General features: G+C 39.1%; 1 protein-coding gene across 1 annotated transcript; it reads left to right on the top strand.

The window, feature by feature from the left end:
* Positions 1-1,469, top strand: LOC112022241 (transcription repressor MYB6). Its single transcript, XM_024054814.2, has 2 exons — positions 1-361; positions 565-1,469. Exons 1-2 carry the CDS (start codon positions 229-231, stop codon positions 1,287-1,289), a joined length of 858 nt encoding a protein of 285 aa, XP_023910582.2. The 5' UTR covers positions 1-228; the 3' UTR covers positions 1,290-1,469.
* The last annotated feature ends 18,121 nt before the right edge of the window (positions 1,470-19,590 follow it).

Raw genomic sequence — 19,590 nt, 5'->3', positions numbered from 1 at the left:
CACTTCATTTGTTTTTGTTACTTTATTTAGATGATACTAATTAAGTAATCTAATAGTTATGTGTTTTTAAGATACTCTACGAGTTTACTCCAGAGTGTTCGTCACAGTTCAAGCTCAAACCAACTATAAAAGAGTAGAAAAGTTGGTTCTCATCTGTGTTATTTTTCCTCTCTCTCTCATTCATTTACATTCACATGATTCTATGATATCCTAGGAGAGAAGAGAGAAATGGGACGAGCCCCATGTTGTTCAAAAATTGGTATGAATAGGGGTCCGTGGACTCCCAAAGAAGACACATTGCTCGTTAACTATATTAAGGCTCATGGTGAGGGCCATTGGAGATCTTTGCCTAAAAATGCAGGTACTTCGTTTAGTACTACAATAATGATTCTGTTTCTTAATATATAGAGATGAATTGTTTGTTATTATTAGAAAGATAAAATAACATGTTAAAAAAATCTCAACATAACTTTGATAATATGATTTAAGTATATGATGAGATATCAAGAAAAACAAGTTGAATTTTTGTTTTTACTCTAGATTTGCTGTTTTCTGTGCTTGAAGGGTTACTTAGATGCGGTAAGAGCTGCAGGCTAAGATGGCTGAACTATCTTCGACCTGATATAAAGCGAGGAAACATTGCTGCTGATGAAGAAGACCTAATTATCAGGCTTCACTCACTTCTTGGCAACCGTTGGTCTCTTATTGCTGCAAGGTTGCCTGGCCGAACTGACAACGAGATAAAAAATTATTGGAATTCTCATCTAAGCAAAAAGGTCAAGAACTCAGTAAAGAATGTCCAAAACGACCATAAAGGAGCATCAAATTGTGTTCAAGTTCCAAACAGGCGAAAGAAGAAGAATGATAATCAAGATAATTCTAATGGAGAAATGATAATAAAGACAAAAGTTCATCAACCAAAGGCTGTGAGGATTTCACCTTTTTCAATTACAAGGAATAATAGTATTGAAAGCATGGTAGGTGGTTCATCTAGTAATGGAGATGGAAGCAATAATAATAATGGACTCGATCATGCAGAGGCTCTGAATTGTCCTTGGTTTTGGTCTGATCACAAAGATGCTGATATTAATGGTGGAGAGGCTCTGGTTTGTGAGAATAACCATAGTGATTTTGTCAATGATTATGATGATGCATGTTACTTTTCATGCCAAAACTATTCTGAGGCCACAGAAAATATGCTTGACAAGATTTATGAGGAATATCAGCAGCTTCTAGAGGATGAAAATGAACTACCTTTGGACTCATTTGTAAAATCCTTGTTGATTTGATTCTGTACTAATTAATTAAAAAAAAAAAAAGTTCCATTGTATGAATGGAAGTAGCTATCTAGTTAGGTTTATTATGGATTTGGCTGTACTAAAAATATGAGCAACGATATGTGTTTATTAAGTTATTAGCTCATCGATCATGTGGATTATGGTATGTTTAGTGATTGTATTTTTGTATCATTCACGTGCTTACCTTCCTCTTTTACTCCACCCTCTCGATCTACATGCACATAATACACGTGCCGACTACCCAGCTATTTCTACCAAATACTAGTATTTTAGTTTGATTAATATTACAGACAATCATTTAAAAAAGAATTAACATCAATTGAGTTGATTATTAGTGGTTTTTTATTGGTTCTCGCCTGTGTCATTATTAATATCATTTTTTTTTTTTTTTACATATTAATAAAAACTTGTCACCTCAATTGTTATAAAAAATTTTGTGCTCTAGACTTATTGTTGTTTTAGTTTTGCAGTGAAAGTTGAGTGTACACCCGAAGGCAAAGGGAACTACTATGAATGGCAACTAAACAAGTTGAACCATCGACCACACAAGTTCGTGCACAGTAATACACTCAGTACTATTTATGCAGTGGTTTTTTTTTTTTGATGGGATTTATTATGTTTAATTTATGCAGTGGTTTGTACTTTGTACAAGTGGAACCACTAATTATGCAATTATGTACTTCGCTTATCACAAAAAGTCACAAAATTAATCATAATTAGCTTTGGAATCGGCTTGGGACTTGTTGAGATGTGGACATATGATATTTATCACAATGGATCAAGTGCATATATAGGAGTAGTAGATATAACCCTTGCCCAATTAGATTAACAACCGTGCAATGAGCTGTAATTCCAATGAATGATGAGATTTTGCCTTTATGGTAAGGCGGAGACAAATGACATTTTTTTTATAGTACAATTTTTAAAACAATTTTTAAAAAAAAAAATTACAACCTTTTTAAAAAGCCCATTATTAAAAAGTTTTTTTATTTTTTTATTTTTTTAAGTTACGTGAAATTGAAATACACCAACAAAATTAGCATCATCAAACATAGTTTTGATAAAAGTAAAGGTAGAAATTGCAAACTATCTTCCCTAAACTATCAATCGAGTTGCAATATCTCCCTAAAATTTAAAATAAAGCAAATTAATACCTTAATTTTGTTTGAAAATTCCATATAGCTAGCCTTCTATGGTGCTAACTCGCCTAACATGAATGTTCTATATGTGCAAGTGCAAGCATGCTCGTTGATTTACTCCTAATTTGATAGCAATTGGAATGAAAATGGGTAATTACTAACTATGCATTTTGAGTGACTACTAAAGTATGGATTATTGAGCTTTTTGTTTTTAGAAAGATAACTACAGTATGTTGTTAGTCTTGCAGTTTGAACCTTTTCTCTTCTCCTAAATCTCTAAGTACTTTGTGCACAAGAAGATACCAATTCAGCTATAAGGTCTTTGACATAGATTATTGAGCTTAAACAAGCACTCTTGGCCGACATTTAATAATAAGAGTAGCAACTGTTTCATTCTTTATTAGTCATACAGATCAATCAATAAATCTACTAAGTGTAAGTAAGTACAGGATTAGTTTTGTGTGCGAGTCTTACAGACTATAGTTGAATTTTGAGCTCGAGCTTGATGTGAGCTTAATCAAACAATCAACTTGTTGTCAAAGAACTATTCAATTTGAGCAATTCAGCTATAGTCTCTGACATAAATTATTGAGCTTAAACAAGCACTCCTGACCGACATTTAATAATAAGAGTAGCAACTGTTTCTTCTTTATAGTCACAATAATTATAAAGTCAAGAACTCGAGCTGGGACCATGTCCATGGCAATCAAAGCATGAACGAAAGGGACTTTTTTTGTCTAGTCTATGTGTTAGTGTGTGTGTGTGTAAGTTATAGTAGCTAGGATGATTTAAAAGTAATTTGTGTGCGAGTCTTATAGACTGTAGTTGAATTTTGAGCTCGAGCTTGATGTGAGCTTAATCAAACAAATCAACTTGGTTTGTCAAAGAACTATTCGAATTTGAGCATGTTCCTGTGTCTATTTGAATTATCAACCTTCTTTTTTTTTTTTGAGAAAGAATTATCAACCTTCTTAAACATCTAATCTAACGCGCTACATGCCAACACGCTTACTTAAAACTAGTGCAATTTTTCAAAGGCAGCTTATTTTTTAACATTACTTAATCTCACTTGTCAAACTTCAATATTTTTGTCAAAAGCGATGTTTTGTAAAATGCTTAGTCGAGAAATGTTCAGAGATTTTCTTTTTTAGTTTTAAAATATAAATACTACGTCAACAGGAATAATAATATAGAAATACACTATCAGTATGATATCTTCTCAAAATATATATTTATATATATATATATAGTACACTAATCCTATTAATATAGAAAAAATTTAGGTTAATTTATGTCTATGAGATTTGTGAGAGTATTTAGTATGATTATAATTTGTTGACGTTGCGTGTGAATGTAGGCATAGAGTTTGTTTAGCTAAATTAATGTTTTGCATAATTTTCAGAACCAATTCGTATTCATAGCCTCCTCTTAATCACAAAATTAATGTAGCCCGTGAGGGTGGTGGCCGATTGGTGCTGTAGCAGACAAACTTCACTCCAGTTGGAGTGCCTTGGTTCAAATCCCATACAACATACCCTCACTTACCTGGTACTTGTGATTTAAGGGTGATTACATTTACATGTATCTAGGGTTCACTATCCCTAAGTTCAAATGGCATTGCTTTGGCGAGGTTCTTCAGAATAAGAATAAATAAAATTCTTCATTATAAGAATAAATAAAAGTAAAGTCCTTGTAGACACGATATTTTTCACAACTACTTAGTTTGCAGGTTATTATTAATTTTTAAATTGACCCACTACTAACACCACTTTATAATCCACTATTAAGTATTAACAAGTAATTGGCTAAGTGGTTTCTAATATCTATGAGATCTTAGGTTCAAAAACTCTTGTCAACATCTTCGGGCCACCCCAAGAGATTCCTCACTATAATAACTTAATGAATGTGAGATGGGAGAACTGCATACACTTGAGGGAATGGTCAGATACTCAAAGAGTTTGAATACCTTTATTTGGAAAAAAAAATGCCATTCACAAATATGAAATTTAATGTTGAATATGTTGTGACTTTTAACTTATTGATTTTGAAAAGCATGGAATTACAATGGGCCTCGGAAATTCACAAATAGTAACCCCTCATTTCAATTTAGATACTCTCGTTTGTCCCAAAAAAATATATCATATTCACAAGTATGAAATTTAATGTGAAATATGTTGTGACTTTAAACTCATTGATTTTAAAAAGTACAGAATCCTAGTAGGCCTTGGAAATTCACATGGTGACCCCTCGATTTGGGATTTAATATTTTCCTTCAACCATTTTTCCCCGAACTGTGACACTAATTTTTGCTGATGTTAAGTACTTGCAAAGTCCAAAAACAACGGACCAGTGGAACATAATATCATCAAAAGCTACGGTCTTTTACATAACACTATGTCTACATTCATTTATTGGGGTTGCCACTTACCATTCCTATAGTTTGCGATCTTGAAGAACACTCTAATAATTTCAGCTTCGCCTTTATTTGAATTTACAATATACACGTTGTTGGCTAAAGTTAGGATTTTGAGTTGGAGGAGCCAAATATGAAAAAAAAAAAAAAATCGTGAAAATCCAAATTAGCATTTATTTTTTAAAAGAGAACTTGATATTTAAAAAAAAATTGAAAATCATCTTTTAATTTGTTGTGAAGTCTAATTTTAATTCAAATAGATAAATAAAAAGAGACAGTGAAACCATTGTTATGAATATCATTTCGGACCCCGTTTCAGTTTGTTTAGTGGAACAGAATATTTCGGTACAAGCTAATTTCAGTGTACCGTTTCAGTGTTTCGGGGTTCAAAAAAATATATATATATATATATATAATTTCATATCCTATTACTTTTCATATTTAAAAAATAAAAAACATAAAAGTTATATTTTCATACATTTATAAAATTTGTTATTTTAAGATTAATCTAATTAATTCATTTAAAATATTATTATTTTAATTAAAATACTAATTAATTTTTTTAATGCAAAGGCAAATTTGAAGTAAGCCTGGACAGTGGCTTCATAATTTGGCTAAAGCACGCTGCCCAAGCCAACTCTATTTACAACTTTTTTTATTATTATATTTTTCCTCACCCACGATATTTCACTTTCTTCCTATTTTTAATTTGTTTTCTCTCATCCACACACGTCTCCTGTATCTACTCCTTGATATTTACACTACTCACTTTTGAATTCTATCCCATCTTTTATGAGATCTACGCATTAAAACTGACACTATCTTATCTTTTCATGACTTCATCTTTCTTTTTATTTTTTTACTCTCACACGCAACTTATCTCAGTTTTCCTCTCAAGTCTTCTCTCTTCTCTCTTCTCTCTTCTCTCTTCTCCTCTCTCTCTCTCTGATGGATATCCAAATTTGTTAAGCATGACTGCGTGAGCCACAACATTCCTCTAGTTCTGATACTGTTATTCCTCTACAACTCATCTTATGAAGCAAAAGACTACAGTGTATTTGTGGAAAGGAACGATGGGATCGATTTTGGTTTGTTCTAAAGATCCAAGACTCCCAAGTTCAACTTTATGTGCAACAAACTCATACTGGCCGAATCTTTTATTTCGGGCGAAATTAACTGAAACAGCCCAGAACTGCTGAAACACACCGAAACAGGCCGAAATCTAACCCGAGGTGGAATAGAGGGGCTTACTGTTCCAGTTTGCTTGCCGGTATGAAATTTTCTGGCCATACCGGCCAGAACGGAACGGTATCCATAACATTGAGTGAAACAGAGAGTTTGACATAAAATATGTTACAAAGATTGTTGTTATTGGCTAATGAAGAGGAAAAACTAAAGGTGACGGATCGCGTATAGACGGACGTAGGGTGGACGGATTGAATAGCCATGTGCCATTCGATTTGTCCTTATGTGGTTTCCAAGAAACCCTAAGCTGAAAAGACTTGCGGCACACGATTAGCCTTAGTTTATAGAGTCCTAATACAAATAGAATTTGAGAAGGAAAAAAATTCTAGAATATGTGCGCATTAATGAAGATCTTCCCTACAAGGAAAAGACTTATTACTCAAGTATGAGAAGTTCGACTCTATGCTACTATAAAAACCCAAGGACCATTAGAAAATAGATACGCATAATTCTTCCCAGCTCTGGCACTCTAGAGTTGTAGAAAGGTTTTTCTGACTTAACCTTCGGAGGGTCTTTAGCTGGTACCACACCGGTGCTCTCCTAAGATTTTTTTCTCTTTTCAATTGTGTAGGGACTATTTCGAGTGTGCGAGGGCCATGTGACTCACTAGTGATTTTCTTGGCATCATCAATTGGCGCCGTCTATGGGAATTTCTTGCGATTTGTAAGCCATATTATCACTTCCCGGACAAAAGAGTTACATGGTGCTCACTCGCTCGATGGAAACCACTAACGACATCCAAGAAAAGGAACCACCCAAAACTGCCCTTGAGAGACAAGTCTAAACTCTTGCCACTACTATGGAACGCCTCACCAAACAAAACCACGACCTAGAAGAACAGCTGCGCCAGAAGAATGCAGCACCGAATAATCAAAGGGAAGACCAAGAAGGTACCAGTGCTGAATGGAGAGACCAAGAAGGGTCGAAAGGGAGTAATGCCCCAAGCAGGCCAGAAAGGCAGGACATGAGCCGTCCATCAACCACTAATATGACTCCGCCCCACATTATGGCGGAGATGCAGATGATAAGAGAACGGATGGATTTTATGATGAACGCTTTCAAGGGACGAGTGTCGAGTGATCTCAATGACTTGGTCCACTGAACAGATTCACCATTTATGGCACCCATCACTTCCTTCCCCCTTCTGCCAAAATTTGTATGCCACAGGTGGAAAACTATGACGGGAATAAAGATCCGCTGGATCACTTGGAATCTTTAAAGACCCTGATGCATCTTTAGGGCGTATCAGACGAAATCATGTGCAGAGCTTTCCCCATCACGCTGAAGGGCCCGCAAGGGTCTGGTTTAGTAGGCTGACAGCTAACTCGATCAACACCTTCAAGGAGTTAAACGCCCAGTTCGCCTCGCACCTCATCGACGGACACAAGTACAAGAAGTCCACCACATGCCTGATGAATAACAAGCAGTAAGAGGACGAGACGCTGAGGTCTTACATAACCCGCTTTAACAAGGAGGCTCTCTCGATTGACGAAGCAGGCGATAAGATACTTGCGGCTGCCTTCACAAACGAACTGAAAATGGGTAAGTTCCTGTTTTCCTTATACAAGAATGACCCCAAAACTATGTCGGATGTGCTGTATAGGGCAACAAAGTACATGAATGCAGAAGATGCGTTGTTGGCCCAAGAAGAGAGGCCTAAGAAAAGGGAAAGATAGGAAGATACACGACAGGATAGAAGACCAAAAAGGGGAAGGATCAGAGAACAACGGGAGGACAGGTGCTCAAAACCCCCTGCTAGGAAATTCATGAATTTCACCCTGCTGAATGCTCCAATCGACCAAGTCTTAATGCAAATCAAGGATGAAGGAGCCCTAACCTTTCCCGGTAAGCTTAAGGGAGATCCTAATAGAAGGCTTAGGGATAAGTATTGTCGGTTCCACTGCGATCACGACCACGACACATTTGACTATTACGACCTAAAGCAATAGATCGAAGCCCTTATATGACAAGGAAAGTTGCAAAGATTTGTCAACGAGGAGAGGACGGACTAGCCGCAAGAGCAGGCCTCTTGGCGGGAGAATGAGCGGCCTAGGCCACCCATAGGGGACATAAGAATGATAGTAAGGGGCACGACAGCCACTGGGTCATCCAAAAAGGCCAGGAAAATGTACTTGCGGATGGTTCAAAACGTTCAGCTAACGAGCTCCATGCCAAAAATACCTCGAATGGACAATCCCGTCATTAAGTTCTCAGAATAAGACACCCGACGTCTTCACCACCCATATGACGATGCACTCGTGGTCAGCGTACGAGTAGGAGATTACAATATGCACCGAATTTTGGTTGATAACGGCAGCTCGACTGACATTCTCTACTACACGGCATTCCAACAAATAAGGATAGATAGAGAATGATTGATTCCGACGGATGCTCCACTCGTTCGATTAAGAGGAACACAGGTATTCCCCCTTAGGGTAGTCACATTATCCATAACGATAGGTGACTACCCCTAACAGATCACTAAGGACATAACCTTCCTTGTGGTCGACTGCTCGTCCGCTTACAATGCTATCATAGGACGGCCCACCCTCAACTCATGGAAGGTAGTAACCTCGACCTACCACTTGATGATCAAATTCCCTACGGATCGCGGAGTAAGAGAGCTGCACGAAAATCATGTGGCAGTGCGCGAATGTTACATAGCGATGAACATAGAAGAGCATCGGACGATAACAGAATCTGTGGAGGAACTCGAAGAGATACCCCTCGATGACTCCAAAAACAACCGAACAACAAGGATCGGTACCCTTGCCAGCCCGATAGTTTGCCAAGCGCTGATAACTTTCCTTAGGGATAACTAGGATGTATTTGCTTGAAGCGATAAGGATATGCTAGGGATAGATCACTCTGTTATGGTACACAAGCTGAATGTGTCGTCTGTCTTCACACCAATCCGACAGAAGAAAAGGGTATTCACCCCTGAGCAGGACCAAGCTATAGTGGAGGAAGTCTGCAAGCTACAAGAAGCTAACTTCATTAGGGAAGTCTACTACCCCAACTGGTTGGCAAATGTGGTAATGGTCAAAACAGCCTGCGGTAAATGAAGGATGTGCATAGACTTCACCAACCTAAACAAAGTGTGTCCGAAAGATAGTTATCCCCTCCAACAGGTTGACATCCTTGTAGACTCCACGGCACAACACCAGTTGCTAAGCTTCATAGACGCCTTTTCAGGCTACAACCAGATCAAAATGGATGAAGCTGATCAAGAGAAAACTTCGTTCATCACCAGCCAGGGTCTCTTCTGCTATAGAGTAATGCCCTTCGGCCTTAAAAACGCAGGCGCAACGTATCAGAGGCTCATGAACAAGATGTTCACATGGCAAATTGGGAGAAATGTTCAAGTCTATCTTGACGACATGATGGTGAAAAGCCAAAGGGAGGAAGATCACTTAACGGACGTCAAGGAAACATTCGACACCCTTCACTCCTACAACATGAAACTCAACCCAAGCAAGTGTGCTTTTAGAGTGACGGCAGGAAACTTCCTAGGGTTCATGGTGTTTTAAAAGGGTATAGAGGCCAACCCAGACAAGATCCGTGCCATAATCGAGATGGCACCCCTAAAGAATGTCAAAGAAGTCCAGAGCCTCAATGGCAAGATAGTGGCGCTAAACAGATTCGTGTCTAGGGCTATGGATAAGTGTCTGCCATTCTTTCGTATGCTAAAGAAGTCTTTTGAATGGACGGCCGAGTGTCAGCAAGCATTCGATCTGAAGGCCTACCTTTCATCCCCTTCGTTGCTCAATCTTCCCAACCCGGGGAAGAGCTGTTCCTCTACCTAGCAGTATTCGTAGCAGCCGTTAGCACAGCATTAGTCAGGGAAGAAGATAGGGTACAAAAACTCGTATACTACACAAGCTGCGCACTCCGAGGCACAGAAGAGAGATACCTACCGATGGAGAAGCTTGCCTTTGCCTTAGTGATCGCGGCACGCAAACTCAAGCCCTACTTCCAAGCTCACACAATAATCATCCTAACAGACAAACCCCTAAGGAGAGCAATGAGTAATCTAGAAGCTGCTCGACGGGTGGCGTTATGTGCAATCGAATTAAGTGAATTCGACATACAATATCGCCCCCGCACATCCATCAAGGGACAAGTGGTCGCCGACTTCATTGCAAAGTTCACCAGCATAGAACAGGGGGCAGAAGAGGTCCCATTATGAAGTATTCACACTGAAGGGTCCTCCAATAAACATACAAGTGGAGCTGGCGTGATACTTCATGGCCCGGAAAGAGATAAGATCGAATGCATGATTCGTCTGGATTTCCCTACGACAAACAATGAAGCGAAGTATGAGGCCTTAGTCGTAGGACTCGACCTCGCCATAGCTGTTGAAGCTAAAAATTTGGTTCTCTACTACAACTCCCAAGTAGTGGTGAGTCAAGTCAACGGAGAATACGACTGTAGGAGTGATCAAATGAAAAAGTATCTAAATCAGGTGAAGGACCGAGTTAACAATCTCCAAGCCAAGTTTATTCAAATCCCAAGGGAGGAGAATGAACACGCTGACCGACTCGTTAAAGCAACGTCAGTAGAACATATGGTTATCCCCAGTCAGGTACTATCTTTCGTCCAAATTTTACCACTAATACACTTTATCAACATACAGGAGGTTGGACTGGAGAGTTATTGGACAACACCGATAGTATCCTACTTGAAGGAGGGGACGATGCTAGAACAGAAGGAGGCTACCAGAAGATTAAAAGTCCAAGCTGCCCGCTTCGTCCTAATTTGAGGCATTCTTTATAAAAGAGGATTCTCTCGACTCTACCTAAGGTGTCTCGGCCCCGAAGAAGTAGATTATGTTATGAGAGAAGTTAATGAAGGAATTTGCGGGAATCACGCTCATTAGTATAGAAACTGATCAGGGCAGGATATTATTAGCCAGCTATGCAAAAGGATGTCCATGCATATGTGAAGGATTGCGATAAATGTCAAAGATTCGGCAACCTCATTAGGCAACCAACAGAGGAACTTACCCCTATGACGGCCCCCTGGCCATTCGCTTAGTGGGGGTTAGATATCATGGGTCCATTCCCAACTGCAATAAAGGCAGCTAAAGTTCCTAGTGGTCGGCATTGACTACTTCACTAAATAGGTGGAAGTGGAAGCCTTGGCCACTATTACAGAGAAGAATATACGAGGTTTCGTATGGAGGAACATCATATGCAGATATGGCATACCCAAAGTACTCGTCTCAGATAACAGGAAATAGTTCGACAACAACGCATTCAAGGACTTTTGCTCAGAGCTGGGTATCAAGAACCATTACTCATCATCTGCCCGGGCAAGTTGAGGTAACAAACCAATCCTTGCTCAAAATCATCAAGACTCGGCTCGAGGGGGTAAAGGGTATATGACCCGAGGAGCTGCCAAGTGTTTTGCGGGCATACAGGACAACATTGTGGACACCTACAGGAGAAACCCCATTTCGATTGGTATATGGGAGTGAGGCAGTCATCCCTGTAGAAGTAGGACTTACAAGCTACAGGGTGGGGAACCACGATGAAAGCAAGCACGATGAAACCATGCGCCTACAGCTTGACCTGGTGGACAAAGTGAGGGCAACGGCCAAGCAAAGATTAGCACGGTATCAAAATCTCAAGGCCAAACACTACAACTCCAGGGTCAGACACAGGGACTTCCAAGTAGGAGATCTTGTCTTAAGAAAGGTAATGGGCACTATAAGAGATGCCTCTCAGGGAAAGCTCGGACCTAACTGGGAAGGACCATACGGAGTGGCATCGTGGCATAGGAAAGGAACCTACCACTTGGAGACATTGGACGGACAGAAGTTGCACCACCCATGGAATACGAAACATTTAAAGAAGTACTACTAGTAGGCCATCGGCAATAGACAAGCAACGGCACTCCTCACCACCAATTTATTTTCTTTCTAGCTTATTTTTATTACCTACATTTTAAGCCTTAAGATAAGCTTTTTATTTGCCTGTTTTACTTTTTAAGGACAATTTCTACACGAGTATTTACCATTATAATAAGAGGAGTTATTCAGAATTGCTTGAGTATACTTTCTACAAAATTATAAAGTCCACAAAGTGGACGGAGACTATCATTGAATAGACAAAATTATAAAGTCCACAAAGTGGACGGAGTCTATCATTGAATAGACAAAATTAAAAGTCCACAAAGTGGACGGATTCTATCATTAAATAAATAAAAATCAGTCCACAAGATGGATGAGGTCAATTATTAACCGACAAATTCATCAGGTCCACAAAGTGGACGGTTTCCATCGTTAGATAAACAAATTCATTGCCCATAAAGTGAACGGGGTCTATTTTTAATAGAAAAAATCACAAAGTTCGCAATATGGACAGAGTATATTTACTCCTTTTGTCCATAGAATGGACGGGTCCAATAATAATAAAACAAGTTCATCAAATGAACGGATGGATTAAATAGTTCACATAGTGGACAGATCCAAAGATTCATTGAAAAGACACAGAATGTTAACCTACATAAAGAACGAAATCAACATTACAGGTCCTCATTATGGACGGAGTCAATCGCAGTTGCAAAGCAAATCCATTCATAAAATAAGAATAAGATAAAGTAATTAAGTTGAAACCCAATAAGGGGATAAGTTCAAGACGACGATTTTACATCTACTGTTCTCCAAGGGCATTTAAAAAGATAATAATAAAAAATAATTAAACTACATATCTGCAGTGGGGGTCTCATCCTTCTCCTCAATGTGACTGGCCTAACCATCTTTTGGTTCAACTTGGCTTTCAACAATAGTCCCGTCACCAAGGGCATCATTGACGGGAGCATTCTCGCTGAAAAGCTCATCCATATTCTTTGAATGAATAGGTTGGATGGACGTTTGCTCCTGGACATTAATGTTGACGGTAGACAAATCCAACTCTAGATATAAAGTCTTCACCTGACGAATGGCGTCATCAAAACCGTCACTATATGAGACTCCAAGCTCTGACAAAAGGGTGTTGGAGTCACGGTACTCTCGTACTACAACTTCCTTCGCAAGATGGATCTCGTTTTCCTTGTCCTCCAGGACCTTCTTTAGCTCCTTCGTCCGCTTGAAAAATTTGTCCTTAGCTTGCTCTGCCATAACAAGTTTCTTTTCCTGGATAACCTTCCAAGCCTTTAGTTTGTTCAGCTCATCCTTCGTCAACCTTACCTTTGCACGTATACGGTCCAACGTCGTCTCAGATTTAGACACCGTCCCATTAGCCCCTCCATCATAACCATGGCTTGGAAAATGGAAGCGAATAATAAGTTTCGAACTAATTAAGAGGAAAGGAAGGATGAAATAGGACAGGGAGATTACCTGAGCGATGCTAAACAGCCCCGTCTCCCCCATTGCCTTCGTCAAGTGATTGCTTAAGTCCTCATAATCTTCAGGTGTTATGAGAGACGAAAGCCTCTCCAAGGTGTATTTAGGGTCCTCTCGGAGGAGGAAGGGTGGCTTCTGCTGTGAGGTGGATGGACCCATCATGAAGCCTTTTCCTGCTCCATGTTTTACCAGGGTAACCGTCTTCGCACCAACCTCTAGTCCCACAATAGGCTCCAGCACAGTCTTCGGCCTTTTTGGTGCATAGTCTTGCTTTGGCGGCACCTTCCTTTTTGTGGACGGGACGTTTGGGTCCGTGCTTTTGGGGATTTGACCTCCCTTTTCCTTATTTTTGGCCGTTTGTACCTTGATCATGGCCCTCCTCTTAGTAGCATCCATCTCTGCCAAGGACGAACAAACTTAGTTCTGAAATAAAGAAAAAGTAATATACACAAGTGTTGGTGACAATCTTATGTTGGCGCACTTGTTCGTTGTAGCAACGGCTTTAGGGGTAGGCTCTGGTCCATCACAATACCAATAAATGGTATCTAGTGTGACCAAGTTGGCCCAAGTCCTCTCCTCTGGTTTTGTTTTGGCAAAAATTCTTTCTAAAAAGCTCCACTACTCGAGCGTAACCTGAGGACACTCCCTAACTACAAAAAGAAGATGGTTTAATAATAATAATAATAATAATAATAATAATAACTTTGAAGAATTAAAAAGACGACGATTATTTACAAGACTAGTGCATTATAGGATGAGTAAATACCAGACGGAGACAATATGCCCTTGGTAATGTTGACGGGCATATACTCTGTATCACCTTGACGACCTATCCACTCATTCCCCTCAAGGAAGAAATACCGGTTCTTCCAATTCCTATTTGAGTCTGGAGTCTCGTATACGAGCCTCAACAACGAACTCCGAGGCATAAAACTATACATGCCCCTTGATTTATCAATTTCATCTGGACGGTAGCAGTGGAGGAATTCTCGAACCGTCAACCTCTTGGCACCATCAGTCATAACCCCATAAAGGACCTCCACGCTGAGGAAAACCTTCCATGCATTTAGGGATATCTAGTTGACGGCCAGACCTAGGTGTTTAAGTAACTCAAGATGAAGGGAGCTTAGGGGAAACCTGAGCCCAGCCTTTAGCATCTGCTCATACACACCGATGCCCTCCAAACCTTCATAATAACACTTCTCTGAAATGTATGGTAGACGGATGGGGATGTTATCTAGCATATGGAATTTGGCCCTAAGCATTTTGAAATGTTTCTCTTTGATTGTGGAAGTAAACGCGTTCACCGTCCATTGGGGTAGCATGATGAACTCTCTAAGTCCATCAGGACCCACGACGGACTGAATTGGGGGCTCGGCATCGTCCAAACCGTCACTAGAGTCTTTTGGTCCTTCCATCTCCAGATCCTCATCTCTTGAGGATGGAGAGGAGGTAAACGGGCTTCTATCCTTACTTGGACCCTCATGATCTTTGTGACTTGACGGGTACACTTCCTTGTAGCTCGTCCCGTTAAGAACAAATGACTAATTACTTGATGCACTAGACACAACCTACATGCGACGGTGAAACCTAAGGTTGGCGGGTCTATAGTTTATGACGGAAGTAAAAAATCTAAGAATTATAGAATGTTTTCTTCTAAGTAGGAATAGAATACTCACCGTAATTGGAAGATGACAAACACAATGACTGGACGGCTTCGTTCATTTGATAAAGATAACGAAGGCAGTCTGATCACAAATTTCAGTAGAAAGTGAAGAAATGAGAGGAAGAGGATTTGGTTTATATAGAGGGACTGTACGGAAGACAAAGGGATGCATCGATCCAAGAGAGAGGCCAATCGTTGAGCGACACATGTCTAGGGTCATAAATGATTTCAGACCAGCCTATTGCGAACGAGCGTGCTTCATCGCAATCCAAATTAAGCTGTCACCCCATCAGCCCTTCCCTTCAGAGGTCATGGGCCCATGGGGTGAAGGGGGCAACTAAAGATGAAAGACTGAAGGTGACGAATCGCTTATAGATGGACGTAGGGTGGACGGGATTGAATAGCCACTTGCCATCCGATTTGTCCTTATGTGGTTTCCAAGAAACCCTAAGCTGAAAATACTTGCGGCACACGATTAGCCCTAGTTTATAAATTCCTAATACAAATAGAATTTGAGAAGGAAAAGAATTCTAGAATATGCACGCATTAATGAAGATCTTCCCTATAAGGAAAAGACTTGTTATGTAAGTATGAGAAGTTCGACTCTACGTTATTGTAAAAACCCAAGGACCCTCAGAAAATAGGTACACATAATTCCCCCCAGCTCTGGCACTCTAGAGTTGTAGAAAGGTTTTTCTGACTTAACCTTCGAAGGGTCTTTGACCGGTACCACACCAGTGCTCTCTTAAGGTTTTTTCTCTTTTCAATTGTGCAGGGATTGTTTCAAGTGTGCGAGGGTCGTGTAACTCACTGGTGATTTTCTTGGCATCATCAGCTAAGATTAATTATGCATGTCTAAAAATACTCTTTTGTCTCTTTGATATTGTTACGAAGATGCTTAAAAAAACACCACAAACAACACTATATTAATTCTTATTAAAAAAAAAAAAAAACACTATTTTAATTATTCTAACACAGCACCCACTCACTGGGCCATTCGGCACTACCAACAGGCACTACAAGCCACTTTGTTTTTGGATTAGATTTGTATTTGGGCTAATTTGTTTGTTATTTAGGATTTTTCTTGTTTAAGGGGGGTCAAATATTTTGTTTAGAGGGGTGAAGTTTAATTTTATAAAGCTCAGCTTCTAATTAAAATGCATTTAAAAATAAAAATAAAAATAAAAAATTTTGGGGGGCCAAATGCCAATGCACAGCTCTGTCCCTGCTTACATGTCTAAGCTCCAATTACACCTTAAAACTCTAATTTATAATGTTGTTGTGCCAAATCAAGTTGGATTGGACAAGAGTATTGTAGTTCAAATCGCACTTCTTGGTGTTTTTAACACAAATATTCAAGGTGCAAATCTCTTCTCGCCAATGTAACTATTGAATTTATTAAAAAAGCAAAAATCAATTTGGATAGGTTTTGACATCACACGAGAACATTATTAATCAACTGAAGGCTATGAACACCATAAGTTCATATTTGGTCTTTCTGTGGAGCCGAAGCCAGTCTTCTTAGTTTTGATTTTATCTTTTATGGTGGTGGTGGCGTTGTGGGTTATGACTCACAACTCATGGACTTAGACGAATGTTATGCATGGGAGGAGGACCAACTGATTGAAAATTATAATAGCTTAGGCCCCTTCGTCTGAACATTCAAAATAAATTGATTTTAATATAAATTGTAAGGGCACAGTTAGCAACCCAAGCCCAATATGTATGGGATTATGGGTTAATGAGCCCAGCACAATGAATTTGTAGAGAGTGGGTCCAAAAACTAGGCCCTAGAGAATCTAACAACGGCTAGGAAATGTTTGAAAGATGATCATGTAAGAAAAAAGTACATAAAATGGTGTCAACGTATTGCCGAGGAGGCAAATATTTGCATAGATCAATGAAATTGATTACAAGTGTAGTTCTGGTTGCTATGGTTTTCTCCCTCTCCCCTTTTCTATAGAGGGGTTTCTTTATTATATAGTCCCTCTTTGGCAATCCTTACCCTACAATTGTCAATAATTTGGGTTGCTACTTGAATACTTGTCCCATCAGACATCTCCTCTGAACCCTCTGTGAGTTATGGTGACCAAGGAAACACTGTTCAGGGGTCTTCTCCACATAAATGCGGCCAGAAAAGCAGCTGCAATGCATTTAATGCTGCGGCAGCAGCTTTTCCTTAGATATTTTTGAGTCCCCTTTGTTCTTGTGTGTCTCCGAGGCATGCTTCCATCGCTGGGCTTCTATGGAGGTCATTCTTACAGCGAAATTCAGGCTTAAGGCGTATCAACCATAGCCGAGGAGGAGTTGCTCCTTGGACCACCTTCTATTCATTTCTTACTCGTGAGACTTTAAACTAGAATTTCTCAACTCTATTTGTCTCTCCTCGGACATGCTAACGCCTTTAGATAAGGTTCAAGGCCTAATATATGAATTTTTGGGCCCTTATCCCTACATAAATCATCGTAAATGTTGAGTTAATATTGGAACAACACAATAAGAAAAAAAAAAAATACTAACTACAAGATACTCCCTTCAATCCAAATTGTTGGTTTTGAATTCCATCTTGGGATGTCCCAAAAACAAAAAACAATCAATAAAAATGGGATGGCTTTTTAGTTACATTTTAAAACAAGTTCACTTTGCACAAGACGTTATCATACCTTGTTATCCTTTATTCATTTTTTTTCATTGTTGTCCAATCTAGTATTCTTCTCATCCCAAATTAAAATTGGCATTGTACACGCCATTCTCATCCAAGATTCCAAATCAATGAGCCCAGCATCCGAGTATGCCCATAGAGGGTTAGTGGTTTCTAAATTTTTTTTTTTTCTCACGGGGTGTCCGAGCCAGCTTATGTGTATCTCGACTAATCCTCACTCGCGTATCTCGACTAATCAACGTTCACATCATTATTCTTTTTCTTTCCAATTTTCTTATAATAATTTTTAACATTCACTTATTTTTTTACACTACAAGAAATCTGTACTATTGCGGTGGGTTTTTTGTGACGGGTGCAAAAACCGCTGCTAAATGTCGCATATTGCGGCGTTTCAATGGACTGCTGCAGTAGCTCTAGTCTATTGCAGCGTCCTACAGGGGCGGGACATAGAGTCGCCGCAATATATATGTTTTAGCGGCATTAACTTAGATATATGGCGCTCCAAAATCCCACTGCAATAAATATATCATTTTGCACAGATACTATAGCAGCGGTATAGAAAACCGCCACAATATGTTAGTTGTAGCGGCGTTGAGATGGCCGCTGCAATACGTACCTATTTTGCGGCGTGTCATCTTAGTTATAGCAGCGGTTGAGACCATCGCAATAGACCTTCTAATTCCCCGCATCCCTAAATTTTCCCTTTGTTTTTTTGGCTTTTCATTTGTAGGGCCTTCTCATTTCACTCCCAAAAACCAAACACTCTCTCTGCATTCACTCTTTCTCTTTCTAACTCTTCAGAGACCCAAAATTCCACCCAAACACCCAGCTCTCTCTCTCTCTCTCTCTTGATCTCTAACTTGTAGACCCAGTCCTCAACATGAATCTCTCCACCGCCGCCGCCTCCACAACAACCCCACCACCACCACCAAACCGTCGACTCAGTGGCCCAATCCACCTCGTCACCGCCACCTAGCAACCCCAATCTAGTAAGTTCTCTCGAACCCTATAATGATTTGATTTTTTTTTTAAAGGGATTTTTTACTTTCGTTTGTTTTTTTTTTTTTTTTTTTTTTGTCTGATGATGAGAAACAAAGTTCAATGTGCGTTGGTATTTTTGTATTATGTATCCAAAACGTGTTTGTCATTGTATTGATTGATGTTTACTTTTCTCTTTTCTGATTTTTGTTAAAGAAAATTTACTAGGTTCATTGGGATGTTCTGATTTTTATCCCTTTTCTTTTTGAAAGAGGGTAGTTTGAGTAATACGAAAATCTTACATGCATTATAGAGTTTCTGTTTTATTTGCACAACTGACAAGGAGCTTGTACTATGCTATTTGAAGAGGAGGGTTTATAGGACAAATGCTTAAGCTTGATATCATCTTTAATCTGCATACAGATGGGAACTTGAAGAATTTCTTAAAACTAAAGTCTTTTTGTTTTTGTTTTTGGGAAACGTTGACTTGGTTTGTTTGCTTGTTTGATGGGTTTAAAGTCAAACCTTTGTTTGATTACGATTACGATCGGAAGTAGTTTGGGTTTGATTAAAAATTGAATCTTTGTTAAGAATTCTTGTAAAATTTGTTTGTTTGCTTAGAATTTTATTTGGGTTTTGGATGAATTTTTGTTTTTGTTGGGTTTAATTTAAATATGAATCTCTGTTAAGAATTCTTGTAAAAAAAATTTGTTTGCTTAGAATTTTATCTGGGTTTTGGATGAAGTTTGGTTTTTGTTGGGTTTAATTTAAATTTGAATCTTTGTTAAGAATTCTTGTAAGTTTCTGATTTTTGTTAAAGAAAATTAACTAGGTTCATTGG

The sequence above is a fragment of the Quercus suber genome, unplaced genomic scaffold, assembly GCF_002906115.3.
Source record: "Quercus suber isolate HL8 unplaced genomic scaffold, Cork oak 2.0 scaffold_53, whole genome shotgun sequence".
Classification (NCBI taxonomy): domain Eukaryota; kingdom Viridiplantae; phylum Streptophyta; class Magnoliopsida; order Fagales; family Fagaceae; genus Quercus; species Quercus suber.
Note: the sequence above shows the minus strand (reverse complement) of the source record. Positions and strands in the feature narration are given on the sequence as shown.

What these genes read in the sequence shown, in the direction of transcription:
- LOC112022241 (XM_024054814.2), top strand. Translation starts at nt 229, where the DNA reads ATGGGACGAGCCCCATGTTGTTCAAAAATTGGTATGAATAGGGGTCCG. An exon ending in ATCTTTGCCTAAAAATGCAG is followed by an intron (nt 362 to 564) that starts GTACTTCGTTTA and finishes CTGTGCTTGAAG; the next exon opens with GGTTACTTAGATGCGGTAAG.